At 51.4% G+C, this 14,811-nt stretch overlaps 1 protein-coding gene across 2 annotated transcripts; it reads right to left on the minus strand.

The window, feature by feature from the left end:
* Nucleotides 1-1,930: 1,930 nt before the first annotated feature.
* Nucleotides 1,931-6,706, minus strand: LOC136517494 (double-stranded RNA-binding protein 2-like). 2 transcript variants are annotated; one of them, XM_066511063.1, is made up of 5 exons: nucleotides 6,285-6,706; nucleotides 5,741-5,882; nucleotides 5,306-5,553; nucleotides 3,754-3,973; nucleotides 1,931-3,493 (listed from the first exon to the last, which is right to left on the minus strand). In XM_066511063.1, exons 3-5 carry the CDS (start codon nucleotides 5,549-5,551, stop codon nucleotides 2,217-2,219), a joined length of 1,743 nt encoding a protein of 580 aa, XP_066367160.1. In that variant the 5' UTR covers nucleotides 5,552-5,553; nucleotides 5,741-5,882; nucleotides 6,285-6,706; the 3' UTR covers nucleotides 1,931-2,216. The 2 variants fall into 2 exon arrangements, with proteins under 2 accessions (XP_066367160.1, XP_066367161.1); XM_066511064.1 differs by having other exon boundaries at nucleotides 5,979-6,706.
* Nucleotides 6,707-14,811: the final 8,105 nt, after the last annotated feature.

Consider the following 14,811-nt stretch of genomic DNA (forward strand, 5'->3'; position numbering starts at 1 on the left):
GTAGTAACTGTGTTATGGAACATTATGGTTCGAATGAATATAGAATTACAATACCTGCTATGGTTACTATTGTATGCTATTAAAATGATATACCATATGTTTGGCACATGATAGTTGCTAATTTAGAGATGGATAGTCATAATTAACTTGATAACAGGATTATAATTGTATAATTGAGTTAATTGTCGTTTATGCAAAATGTTGCCAAGCTACATCCACTTATATAGCCTTGCATGATCCTTGGAGTCATTTTATTTCTGGTTTATGACGGGTAAGTCTAGCTGAGTACCTTCCCGTACTCAGGGTTTTATTTCCTATTGTTGTAGATGGCACTGTGTATCATGGTTATTGCAAGAGTTGCTTTTATCCCGCTGTGGATGAGGAGTAAGCCTTGGGCATGCTTCTTTATTAATCCTTCTACATGCTTTTGATGGACTGTGATCGTATGTTGGCACTGTATTAAACTATGTTGGAAACTTTACTTTCAAACTTAATTTGCTTTCGCTTTTATCCATTAAACTTGGTTTGTAATAACTTTGTTTCATACTCTGATGATGGAAATGTATCTGTGAACTTTATGTAACATGTGACATGTATGTTGAATCATGTACGATCTTGGTTGTTGTAAATCGTTTATCGAGACCCGTTGTGGTACTCGACGGACTACCGGGTTTATATGGGTTCAAGTATGATAGTGCGACCGCTTGCGGGCTGCCATCGTACTTGTACTCTTATAAATTGGTCGGTTCTGCGACAGTTAACATTAAGCATGCCTACGTTAACTTGGTTAATGTAGGGTAATGGTAAAGTTAGTGTAGAAAGGAACTCCAAAAACATATGAAGGAACAAAAACCAAATTTGGGAAACGAACAATCTCAGGTGTTACATTTTAAAACCCTAACTCTCGTACCCAACTCTAGTTGTTCTACAGGAAGATGGGTTACAGTGTCACACCTTAATAAAGCACATTTAACCTTAATATAGTTTAAAGGATGCAAAAGTGGCTTGTATAATACTACAGTTAATATAATATAATACTATAAACGTTCTACAGGAAGATGGGGTCACACCTTTGATCTTATATTTTATTATCCATAGTATTATATTATTATTTTTTGTGAGACCCAATACATAGACATAAACGTTCGGACACTCACCTCCTATAAACATAGCACGCACACCCTCTTGAGTACCTTGGAATAACCGAGATGCCTCGATATTGACCAACACGTCGTTTACCAAAAAAAAACTATGAATAATATTATTTTTAACTAATATTATTCATAGTATTACTATTTTATTCATAGTATTATTATTACGAGCTAAAAGTTTCTAGTAGTGTATGTTTGGATCAACCTGATGATATTTTATCCTAGCTTCGCCCTAGTATATATCTAAATGTATAGTATCTAAAAAAAGTCAAAATCTAAAATATCTTATAATTTAAAATAGAGAAAATAGTGTAGTACGGGAGCGCTCTGGTTGCACGGGCTGTGGCTACAGCTGCGGTAGACATAGGCATCTGCTTTGGTGATTCACGGTAGCAAATGCCTACGACTGCAGTAGCAGCCGCGGTAGCCAAGCGTAGCCTTTATATAGTCAGCTAATGACAAGGACTGAAGGACGGGACCTGTACTGTGGCTGTACCGTATACTGCTGGCTTATGGATCGCAATCCGCAAGCTGTGGCCAAGCTGCAAGCGTAAATAAAGGAAAAAAGCATCAGCCAACGAAAATGTACAGAGCGCGCAAGTGCCGCGCTGGAACTACATCCTTGCGAAATTCCCACTTCTGGTCTGGGGAATCAGGGTTTGTACAATAGTTTAGAACACCAAGTGCAACAGGTTGAAATGCATAAAGACGCATACTCAAACTGTGGAGTCTCAACCAAAGTTTAATCCACCAATCATTCAACAAAAGAAGGTAATAACTTCTGGGTATTGATCACATGAGAAAGAACTCTGCATTTTCTAAATTACAATTCTCGTCCATTTATCTTCATAAGGAACTGGACAGCTGGTATATGTAAAATGAAAATCTAAGTGTGCGCGGACTGCGAGCACTGGCCCGCACTCTGCACAACTCTTTCAAGGGCTCAACCTATCTAACTAAATAAAAAACGCAAGTGAAGAAGAAGTAAAGAAGCAAACAAAACTGAGATGCTGCAAGTGAAGTCTCAGCCCTAACTAAAAAGCTCAGCAGAACCAAAACCGCAGCTCAAATGTGGAGTTTATTGAATTCAGAACTCGCTGCTGCAGCGCTGTTCCAATCCCTGTCTCCATTGTGCGTGTGAGATTCAGGCTCAGCCCTAGCTGGCGCAGAGCAGTTCTGGGCAGCGGCTCTTGCTGGAGCTGTTACAGTGGTAGAATTCACCACATTTGGCCTGGCTGAGCAGACAGGAACAGCAGTTCGAACTGTAACGGGTGCAGCCAACCAAGGAGGTCGCTGCTGGAACACTGAACTTGGTGAGTTTACAGGAGGTGCAGATCCAAATCTGGGTAGAGTTTGCGAGCGGGAAGACCATAGATCAGGCAATGCAGGCGGATTAGTATGAGGAGGATTCCTTCTAAGTATAGGCTCATCATGCTGGATGGAGCTAGCATAATGCTTTCGCTGGACAGAGTTCTGTGCTGCAACTGAAGGACTAACACAAGACGAGGATGGCATTAGCTGTTGTTCATGGGGCTGCTTCAAACCTGCCTGCAATGTTTGCTGATCTTCGTTTGGTTCCAACTTGTGGGATGACGGTTGTGTGGTAGAGCTTGGGACAGTGGGAGTGTTATGTTCTTCCTCAGGGGAAGTACTGCTCCCAGTACAGCCTTCTTTCCCATTTTTGGTTGGTTCTTGAACCTTGCGTGGTGGACCACCACATTCTGATGTCCTAAAGGAATCTAGGGTAGTGCATGGCGAGAATACCACAGCGTCAGGAAGCTCAACTGTTTCAGTGTGGTCCTGCCTTTTCTCATAAATTTTGTGAACAGTAACCGGCAAAGGACTTCTTGGCACATAGGAGACAGGGTAAGGTGAGAAGTACCGTGGCAGGGCAGGAGCAGCTTCAGGAAAACATGGAAGAAGACCTAGAGCATCCTGGTTAGCCGGATTGGAGAATTGCCCTCGAGGTGGAGGGTACATGGGGAGCATAGCTGCTGGTGGGGGAAACCTTGTATTACCCATAGCTGGTACCACTGGAAAGTGGGGTGTTGGCTGTGTCGCTTGCATCCGATGCCACAGATGGTACATAGCTTGATCTGGTGGAACACTAGGATAAGCCTGATTTTGCATATATGGCCGGTAGAATGATGTATTTGGTTTAGGATAAGATCTCCATGATGATGAACGGTTATTGCTTTGCTGTTTTTCCTTTTGATATGGCACCTTGCCACTATTTGCCTGGCTCAAGCTTGCAAGAGTCCGAGTAACTATGACCTGTTCCTGCTCTTCATCATCCTGATCAGCCGGACACGATGAGGACGATGGCTCACCTACCCTGGGCACTGTTAGGAACAGCAAATTAAATAGTCAGCAAGCAAATTAAAAATGTCGCTACACACAATTTACGGATTAAATATTAGATAGGCACATAAACTTTTGTGAGGATATGATAGTTTTTTCTTATATTCTAGCACCCAAGAATCACTTAACAACTATTCCTACCAAATGTGTTGCTCTAAAAACAAAAGAAGGCACAACCGAAGCCAACAAAATCAATATGCATCAAGAAACTCAAGTTGGTACCGAATGAAATGGTACTCACGTTGCTTCAATTCAGACCAGGCAGCCATTGCAGCATTTTTTTGAGCTTGCTTCTTGGTTTTGCCAGGATTGCCAGTAAATGTCTTTCCTGCCAACTCCACTGTGCATGTGAACACAGGTGTATGACCTGGCCCAGATCTAATAGTAGTATAGATGGGGAGTTTTAGACCAGCTCGATGAGCAGTTTCTTGAAGAAGATTCTTGTATATCCCGGTTTCATCCTGTGGAATAAACAGAGTTAACCTATCTGCTTCAACAACATTCCTCAAGCTGTTACATTGCCACTCATTGTAATTGAAATGTAAAGAAACATATTTATTAAGCACAAATTTCTCTCTAATCACCGATACAAATACTGAATAGATGACATCAATGACATAAGTATTGACTATTGATGTACAGGGAAGAAAAAGTTCAGAAACATGCCACATTGAAATTTCAACCACTTGCATTGTACTTACTGCAAAATCAGGCAATGTGGATGGGACAATAAGCAAGTCAACATCAGGCATCATAAAAGAATAGCACCTTCCCAAACAATCCATAATAAATAACACCTCTTTGGTTTGACTTATTGCAGTAGGAATTGCTAAAGAACAGTGAAATATCAATATACTGTGACATTGGGATTTGGCAGTTTCTGACACAGATCCACAAACCGGATGAAATTGATTGTTCTTTTTTTTATTGCAAAATTGATTGTTCTTTGACTCCAGGAAAAGGACGGCCTGCGACTAACATCCGTGACACTCCATCATAATGTCCATTGGCAGTGCAAGTAATCTTCTGTATGGAAAATATAAAGGCTGAAACAGTAATTTTCAGCAAGTTTGACTTCAAAGATGAAAAAAAACAACAACTTCATAGAAGAAACGGAGATGATATTTACCAATTAGTCCACCATGCTATGTAGTCAACTATATTCAGCGTGTGCCAAGAACACTAATCAGTATGATATGATTTATACCATGCATACTTATTCTACAGTCTACATGACCACAATTGTCATCGGAAACATCCATCTTCCCTCTTAGAACCAGACACAGAAAAACAGCTGTAACCATGGTAACGATTGCAGGAAGAAGCATATGCGTAGCAAACTGGAAAAACACCTAGGTGCCTAAACCTCTCAAAAGAGTATAACACTGGATTATAACTAACCTGCAGAAACATGACTTCCTGAAATCAAAAAGTGGTAATATTTTCGTTTTGACCTCCAGTGCCTTAAAGAGGGAAAGAAAGGGATTCTCTAGGGCGTTTGTAAGAATATTAAGCTTGTGGTAGTTATCAACAGATGGCCAGCAAAGATGCAAGATAATATCATCTGCATGGTGCTATACTTATGGTAGAAACCAAGGAAGGATATTATTTAGCATATCCTACAATAAAAATTACTGTGATATCTAAGGTGAGTACTCTGCCCTGGTAGTCAACTAATCTCTAGGTAGGACGTTCAAAAGGAGATTCTCCATACAAGCAACATAAAATGATTTCCATATTGTACTGCAGACTGCAATGGAGCATAAGTTTCCAGAGGTATCGACAAAACTAACCAGAACTTTGGCAGCCAGCGTCGACGAAGGCCCCCTCTTTGATAACTCATTGAGCGCTACCTCAGCCGCGGCATGCTCCGCCTGCCGCAAAGTAGAACAAAACACCGGGCTCTCGAACATCTCCCCATTGAAATTAACTGTGGCTTTAAACCGGGGTGCATGATCCGGTCCCTCCCGGATGCATGAATAGGACGGCAGATTGAAGCAGCTCCTCTGTGCAAGCTCCTGGAGCTGGTTCTTATACATCCCTGCACGTTAAGCAACAAACACACATGAGGCAAAGACATATTTCATAAGAGGATAACATAACATGCTCACAAGGTGAAACGATATGAAGAAAACATCTCATGAGGCAAAGACATATTTCATAAAAGGATAAAGAGTAAGGATGAACAACATGAACGGAAACATCTCATGACAGAAAGAAACACATACCTCCAGCACTGGTGTGCCAAGCAAAGCTTCAGATTGGACAGCAGCTTCTGCCCATACTTCCCCCAGCTCCTTGTAAGAGCCTCGGCCTCCACTTGCTGCAGCAGATAAGATGAAGCAATAACTAGCACTGTACCCACAAGTCCTGCAGAAGAACAAGTCCGGGATTAAAGTTGAACAATAAACCAAAATGTTGGAACTGCAACAACAAGAATACGAAACGAGATCAATGCAGCCTCACAGGAAGATTCTCTGCTCGCGCCTCAGCTGTACCGGAGCGCCCGGGGATGGAGACGGGGACGGACCAACCAAGTGAAAGGACATGGGGTGTACACATGTATGTACATACACCCAATAATTTTTTTTTATGAATAAACATACACCCAATAATTTTTGCAAAGAAAAAAAATCGAAGCTTTTAGGCATGTATATACTTGTGCTCAGATGAGATCAGATCCATAGCCAAATAGCTAAAGCTAGGGTTCGGGCGCTCGGTTGCGCACAGCAGTAAGGGAAGAGAAGGGGGTCCCGTCCCGGGTGCGCGTACCTTGGTGGGTGCTCGTCGCCGGCGAAGAACCCACGAAGAAGACCTGGCGAAGGGACCGACGAAGAAGAACTGGGCACTGGGCGTAGGGCGGCGCCGGCGGTAGCCCAGTTGCCGGCGGGGCCAGCGACGCAGCCTCCGGCTCCGTGAGACGAGACGAGCCCTCTTCTTGTCTGTGGTGGTGTTCTTGTCTTTCCTTTCCTCCCCTAACTCGTGCTTACTTGTTGTAGTAATCACATCTCGTCCGGCGGGGCGGCCATGTGCGCATCATAATTTTCGCTCGGGATTAAGCTTTGATTATCACGAGGCAGCTGCCTGATGATATATATAAACAAAATCGAGTCAAATCCACTTCGGTGGAGTGGATACCTTGTTGAGTGAATGAAGAAGAGAAAAAGAAAGATATAGCACGCCACAAGTGTCATCATGCTTCTGACACTATTTTTCAGCCGTCCAATTTTAAGATGTATCGCTTTGGTTAGCTAACCACCGGTACCAAGGGTCTGTTTGGCTAACTCACACTACAACAGCTGGCACGTACACGCACGCATTTGATCGCAGACAAAGGAAAACCAACAAGTAAGTTTGGAAAAAAGAGAATTAGAGAGTTGTCGACGTTCAAACCAGGTCTAGGCCGGTTTTAGAATCGGCCCATACCAATTTGGGCTCATTCCAAGAAAAACTCTTCGAAACTTCATAAAATTGTACCACATTGACCGCCCATACTACATATAAAATATGATGTGCACGGCTGATTGAAGTATCCAACTACATAGTCAAACTTTTATCAACATATAACTACTTTTTACCTCTTATCTCTTCCAACACCCATTGTCCTACATGTCAGGCGTTCATGGATTTTTTCTAGCGAAGAACGAGCATCTGATCGACCTCGCCGTTGAGACCCCCTCCGCTGTGTATCTTGGTCGTATGCGGCCTTAGGCGATCTAGCCCATACCGGTATGTGACTCGAATCAGCGCAAACAAGAGTTCAAATAAAAAAGTGAATCAATTGTTTGATTAGTTAGAAATAACTATACATCTTGCTTTCTCTAGGAAGTTTTTTTTAGTTTGACTAATATATAAAAAATACTAATATTTGTGGGGACTATTTTGTGATGGCCGATAAATATTTTCTCTTAAATTAATCATGTCGGTGTTTCGGACCGGGGGTCCTCAACCAACCAGTGAATTTGAACTGCGTGCTCCCGATTCCGGATGGTGATGCAAAGAGACACAAGGTTTATACTGGTTCAGGCAATCGATGCCCTACGTCCAGTCTGAGAGATCGATCTTGTATTCCTTGCACCGAAGTGCTCGTAGTAGGGGGTTACAAGCTAGGGGAGAGAGGGAGCTAGTCCTAGGTCTCGGCAAGGTGTCGTGTGGGTCGTCTGAGACGTTGCTCTTAGGCGGCTGGGATGTGTGTGTGTGTTACAATGTGTTCCTCCTTTTCTCTAAGTGGCCCAAGTCCTCTCCTTTTATAGTTGAAGGGAGGACAAAGACAGTACATGTGTTCAACTATGCGGCGTCGTGCCAACACGGGCGGCATGTCCGAGCCCTGTGGCCGGTTCCTGTGGCGGCATGGTCGTCGGAGTGGTCCGTCCTTGGAGCACTGGGGCGGCGTGCCAGTCCCATCCGATCCTGTGCGTCGTGAGAGCCCTAGGACTGCCCTGGAGTGGGTGCGGCGGTGGACGTGCAAGCCGCTGTGGACGGACTGTGCGCGAGGCCGAGGCTTGGTCGGTGCCGAGGCTGCACCGCAGTGGGGGGTCTCGGTGGGCACAAACCCCGAGATAGCCGAGACCTTGGTGCACAGTGCCGAGGCCCCGAGTGGGCGGACGACCTGGTGTGCCGGCTTGGAGGCGGTGATAACCCGGGCCAAGTTGTCCATGTCGCATTGTTTTCGAGGCGGGGATCACGGAGCACAGTGCAGTGTGGGCGCTGATCGTGGGCACAGCGTCAGACACACAGTGTCCGACTGAGATTGCGGGAGTGGTTGAAGTATTAATGAGACATGACGTGCTGTCGGGAAGACCGGCCGAGGCGGGGGCGACGGACTACGGATAAGCTGGTCTCGCGCAATACGGGGAATGAGGCCTCGCGCGAGACGGAGAACGGAGCCTCGCGCGAGGCGAAGATCGTGTTCCCTGCCGAGGCCTCCTGTGGAGAGCCTCACGCAAGGCGGAGATCGCGTCAGGACACCGAGACCTCCTACGCGAGGCTCGAGGCGAAGCGGAGGGCCTGGTGGGCTCGGACGTGGTGGGTGAGGGGCCCATGACTTACCTTCTTGCTTTGTTTCTTGATGGGACTTAAGTGACCTCTTTGATGTTCGCTCGGGGTACCCCGTTCTAAGGTACCCGATAGTAGCCCCCAAGCCTCTGGGGGAGTGCGTGCACTCTCCCAGAGGGTTTGCCGAGGCTTGGTTCGTACCCGCTCCCGTAGAAATTGGGTTTTGTATCTTGAGATTCCGGTGGGTGCGCACGAGCGCATCCGTCGGGTGTAGCCCCTGAGTCCCTGGAGGAGTGGAGTTACTCCTCTAGGGGTTTTTTTATTTTCGTGTTTGAATGAGTAGTTCTTATTACATTTGCCGAGCCCATAGGCGCAAGTTCGGGTTGCGGGGGTCTCGGCGAGGTTGCAGGAAAAAGCTCTCTAGCCTCCGCACGGAGCGAGAGGTTCGTCAGGGGCCCCTAACTTTGGGTATGACCCTCACGCTTCCTTTCGCTCGGAAGGAGGGGTAGAATGTGCCAGGCTACCCTCGATGGGCACGAGCGTGGACACTTCCGGTGAGCTGTTATCGGGTAGTCCGAGTGGAGGCCCGAACCCCGTTTGCTAGGGGACAGCTAGCGGTCCAGAGACGCACTCTAAGAGTACCAGAGGGTTTCTCTAGTGGGTGCTGAGGCCGTTCGCTGGGCCTTGGTGGCTCGGTGCCTCTCTATGGTGGGATCCCATTCAGAGACTTCCCTGCCGGTCTTAGACATGACTTAGGACGCCTCGAGCGACTGTTTGCTCGGGCCTAGGCCATTCATAGGCTCGCCCCGAAGTCGTCCCTGACTCTGTTGCCCTGGGGCTGCTGTCGAAACCTCTTGGAGGCCCAGCCTTCGAACCCCTGGACCGTAATGGGCTCGGTGCCCTTTGTCGTGTTTTGTAATGAAACCTCTAGCGTGGGCTTGGACCGTTTGTCTTGGTCTTGGGTGCAAGAGGAGCCCCTGAGCCTTCGCTTGGAGCAAGAGGGCGGTCGAGGGTCCCTTGACTTTTTTATCTGACCCTCACATATCCTTTTCGTTCGGACGGAGGGTTTGTTTGCCGAGTCCATTCTGGTCTCGGCAAGGTTGCAGGAAGAGCCCCTAGCCTCTGCGTGGAGCGAGAGGGCCGTCGGAAGTTCCCCTGACTTTTTATATGCCCCTCGCGCATGAGGGTTTGTTTGCCGAGGCCCCTTTTGGGCGCGAGCCCAAGTTGTGGGGTCTCGGCGTATTTGCAGGAAGAGCCCCCTAGCCTCTGCACAGGGTGAGAGGGCCATCAGGAGCTCCCCTGTCTTTTTGTACGACCCTCACGCTTCCTTTTCACTCGGAAGGAGGGGTGGAATGTGCCTCGCTACCCTCGATGGGCACGAGCGGTGGCACTTCCAGTGAGCTGTTATCGGGTAGTCCGAGTGGAGGCACATACCTCGTTCGCTAGGGGATGGCTAGCGGTCTAGAGACACACTCCAAGAGTACCAAAGAATTTCTCTAGTAGGTGCCGAGGCCGTTCGCTAGGCCTCGGTGGCTCGGTGCCTCCCTACGGTGGGATCCCATTCAGAGACTTTCCTCCGGTCTCGGACATAACTTTGGGCGTCCCATGCGTTTCGCTTGCTTGGACCTCGGCCCCGTATAGGCTCGCCCGCGGTCGTCCCTGACTCTGTTATCCTGGGGTGGCTGTCGAAACCCTTTGGGGCCCAGCCTTCGAACCCCTGGATCGTAATAGGCTCAGAGCCTGGTTCCTTCATACGAAAGGAATAGGCCGCGGGGAATATCTTCCCCATTGGCTCGGCAACGGGTGGCGCGCCTTTTGAGGCGGTTTCATGGGGAGACGAGACGACGCCTGCTGCTGTGGTGGCCGAGCGTGACATGGTGGATGGGACGCAACTGTCCTCACATTTAATGCGGAAGACGTGGGCGCGTGGGCCGGCGAAATTGGCTCGTGGTTAACTACGCCGGATCGGGGGAAAAATCTCCCCGATTTCATCGCCCGTTCGTTTCGCTTCCTCCCTACATAAATACCCAAAGAGTCTCACCCCTCCTCGTCTTACCTTGCCTGCATTAGCATCGCCTCCGTCGAGCCATCGCTAGAGCAGCGGGTGCTGGGAAGAAGAGGAGAGAAGAGCGAGCCTAGGGAGAAAGCGAGAAAAAAGCGAGAGTGTGGGAGAGAGAGAGAAAGAGAGAGAAAACTCACCACCACACCTGATTCCTCCATCGCACCCATGGCCGGCGACATCGTCGTTATCGAGGCAGACCCCTAGGACCCGATGGACATCACCAAGGAGATGCTTCAGTCGCTTGTCGACGGTGGACTCCTCCGCCCGGTGACAGACCCCACCAGGCCAGAGTGGATTGCTCCGTACGGCGAGCCAGAGCCGAGGCCTCATGACGGCTACATTGTGAGCTTCGTCTCCTTTCACGAGCATGGCCTTGGCATCCCGGCAGACCGGTTCATGCGGGCGCTCCCGCACTACTATGGCGTGGAACTCCACAACTTCAATCCTAATTCCATCGCTCAGGCGGCTATCTTTGTTGCTGTCTGCGAGGGGTATTTGGGGATTGCTCCCCATTGGGAGTTGTGGCTCCACCTATTCCGGGCGGGGCATACTACCAAGCCGACGGGCACGTCGGGTAAGAGGAAGGCAACGAGGGCCGGCGGCTGCACTCTCCAAGTGCATCAGGACCGCCTGCACCTCTATATCCTAGCCCAACTCGCGTCCTCCAATCACCGGTGGTACACGAGTTGGTTCTACCTCCGCAACGATGACGGAGGTCTTCCCCCTTACACTGGGTGGATTGTGGAGAGTTGTCCGGAGAGATGGAAGTACGGCGTCCCGAAGGACGACTAGCCCAAGCTGCAGCTACTTCTGGACGGGTTGGCGAGGCTGTGGGGCCACGGTCTTACTGTGGCTGTGGTCGTGGCCGCCTTCCACCGCCGGAGGGTGTTGCCGCTGATGGCTCGGCGGCGGCGGCTGTTTGAGATGAAGCCGGGTGAGTCCATTGAAGGCACCCGGATGTCCTCCTCCACCCTTTTTGACAAGGAGATTCTTCGTTGGGTGGGGGAGACGATCGAGACGAAGCTGAGGGGCGGCAACTTGACCCCTATCGCGATGCGGCCGTCATGGGGGTTCCTCTCGCTGGTAAGTTGTACGCCGCTGTAGCCTCCAAGCCTCCTCAATCTCCCCTTACCCCTTGTTTCCTTATGTGCGTCCGTCATTCCTACAGGGGATGAGGGACGTGCGCTCCTCTCCTCCACCCATTCCTGAGGACGCGAGGCGGTGGGCGATCAATCTCGTGCACACCGACACACAGAAAAAACGAAAAGACGCCAAGGCGGCGAAACGCACGAAGCAACTCCTCACGCATGAGGAGCTGGATAAGCACCGCCGTCAACAAAGGAAGGAGGGTCTCCTGCTGGAGGAATCCCCGTCGACGTCGCTGTTGACGGAGGCCTCGGACGGGGATGACGGGGGCGAGGCGGGGCGAGGTCCCCTGGACCACCTTCCTGATGTAGTGGAGGTGGTGCCCGGGGCGCTGGCCAGCAGCCCGGCACTCCCGGGAGGAGGAGAAGCGGACCCGGGGCCGGTGGTTGCCCGCTCTAGGGCCGAGGCCGACACGCCCGAGGCGCGGGCGTTGGGCAAACGCGCCGTCAGCCCGGTGGGCTTGGTGGCCGTGGTGGAGCGAGTGGCGGTGGAGACGACGCCACCGCCCCCGTAGAGGACCGAAGGGACACCGGGGTCCATTGAGGACCGACCGGCGCCGATGGATACGGAGGCGACGCCTCTGCCGCCGTCTCCGCCATTGCAGACGAGGTTTGTCGTGGCGAAACGGTTGCCGCCCCGTTCAAGGTTAGTGTATTTTTGGTGGGGTCATAGTGCATTCCGTTCGCCTTTTTGGTCTCGCGCTGACCTTGTAGGTTATTTTTGCTTAGTCGGAAGCGGCCTACGGACGAGCTCCCCTTGGTGCCCCTTAAGGTGCTTAAGGCGAGCCCCGGCTCCTCCACCCACTGGGTGGCGGAGGCACAAGCCGCTATCCAACGCGGCACGACGTCGGCGAGGGTTGACCCAAAGGGGCCGAACGCCCAAGGAGGGGTTGCCGAGGCGGCCCCTACACAGACGAGGGAGGGAGCGCTTCCACCTCATGGGGCGAAGCTTACGAGTTGGATGGGGCCAGCGTGCCCTTGGTTGCCGAGGTCCCCGGGGTCTCCGAGGCTGAGGCAACGGAGGCCACGGCGCCCACGACCGCTGAGACCGCAGTGGCCGCGGTCGGTGTCTCTGCGTCTGCCGAGGCCACGATGGTGGAGGCTGAAGCCCCCAAGACCGTCGATGCCATAATTGCAGAGGCAAGAGCCCCTGAGATCACCAAGGCCATTGTGATGGCGGCGAGGCTGTCTGTCCAGGAGGTGGAGATGAAGGCGGCAGAGGCCTCGGTGGCGCCCTTGGTTCAGGGCCCACCGTTGTTGCGAGAGAGCACCCGGGAGGCGGAGGTTTATCCGATCTCCTCCGACGATACTTCCCGGGCGCGAGAGGTGGTCGACACCGAGGAGACTGATGCCGTGGAGCAGCCGGCGCCGCTCTTGGACGAGGGAAGCTTGGCCCTTATGTGGGTGCGACCCGAGCCTCGCGGGTGGGATCACCCGTGGATACTGTGGCGGAGCCGGGACGACCCTAAGGGGGAGCCTCTGTTCGCCCTCGAGGATGCAGCCAAGGGCAGGCGCTGGGGCACCTTTGAGCAGTACCGCCAGCTGGCGGAGCGGTCGCTACGGACGACGCTGTCCGTGGTGGCCGACAAACTGCCCAGAGTCGCCCAGGAGCTCGAGACCCGGTCCCTTGGGAAGTCGGTCTTTCTCCGGCAGGAGAGGGGCGTCTGGGACCAGCTTCAGCGGCAGAAGGGCCTTCTTGCCGGCGCCAACGAGCTCCTGTCGGCGTGGAGCGCGAAGGTAGAGGACCTTCGCCTTCGTTGTGCCGACGCGAAGGTCAAGGCGGCCATGGCCCAGACGCAGCTCGCCCCTCTGGCGGCGTGGGTGAAGGAGTTGGAGGAGGAGCTCACCCGCGCGGCCAGAGATCAGGATGCCTTCAGGGGCCAAGCCATTGAAGCTACAGCCTTGGCCGCGGATCTCGCGGGGCAGCTAGGGGCGGAATAGAGGGTGCACCAGCTGACGAAAGGTGCCTTGGATGAGGCCCTTGCTGCAGCTGAGGCCTCGCGGACCGAGGCTGTGGTTTGGAGGGGGATGGTCGAGGGTGAGTTTTAGTCCCCTCTTTTTGTTTTTCTTTTTCTTATGTTCACTCCCTAACTCCCTTGTGTGACGCAGAGCTGGGGAGCGAAGCTTCCAGGGCGGCCGAGGCTTCTTGGGTCGAGGCCCAGCGCTTGAAGGAGGAGGCCGAGGCTTCTAGGGCCGAGGCCCTGCGCTGGAAGGAGAAAACCGAGGCCTGTCAGGTCGAGACCCGACGCTGGGAGCAGAAGGCCAAGGGTGAGTTCTGTGGGTTTCTGCCCCTAGCTCCCTTATTTTCTCTCTCGCCCGACCTCATTCCATTTTCCGCGGTGCAGAGTCAAAGGCAGAGATCACTCGGGCCGCCGAGGCTTCCAGCGCAATGCAGACGGTGCTCGAGACCGAGATCAGGGAGCACAAGGTGCTAAAACGTGCTGCCCTTTCCGCCTGCGAGGCCTTGGAGGTTGAAGGGGTTCAGTCAGGTAGCTCCCTAGGGAGCCGTCTGATCGCGCTGAGCAACCAGATGCGCGAGCGGCTCCAAGGAGCGCTGCACATGGGTGTCAAGCACGCGCTGGCCATCATCTCTTCTCACTACGTCAGCGTCGACCTCCCGACCATCAGTGATGGGTATGTCCTGCCTGATGATGACGAGGAGGCTGATGCGGCGGTCACAAAGCTGATGGAGGCGGTGGAAGGCCCTGGCACGGCGCTGGCGACGCTCTTTGAAGAGGAGGTGGTTCCTCCCCTACCATCTGCCGGTGCTGAAGGCCCTGAGCCTTGATCTGGGCCCCGAGGGCTATGTAAAAATAGAGTAGGGGTTATTTTTTGTATCGTAACGCTTGTGGCCATCGAGGCCTTTATTTTTGAAGTATTTGTGTTTCTTAGTTGTTTTTCTTATGTTTCCGAGCCTCTGTCCTCTGTTGCTCCTGATCAGATTTCGTTTGCAAAACACCCCTTTGGGGCCTAAGCCATCCCTTGAGCGAGAGGTAGTGAGGGAGTGCCGTAGCCCAGAGGCGTAGGCTGTCTCGTGACTCTATCGGCCTCTTGCTTAGGAAACAGACCTTGGTCCAAGGAGTTTTTACAACTGATT

The sequence above is a fragment of the Miscanthus floridulus genome, chromosome 17 (genome assembly GCF_019320115.1).
Source record: "Miscanthus floridulus cultivar M001 chromosome 17, ASM1932011v1, whole genome shotgun sequence".
NCBI classification, from domain to species: Eukaryota; Viridiplantae; Streptophyta; class Magnoliopsida; order Poales; family Poaceae; genus Miscanthus; species Miscanthus floridulus.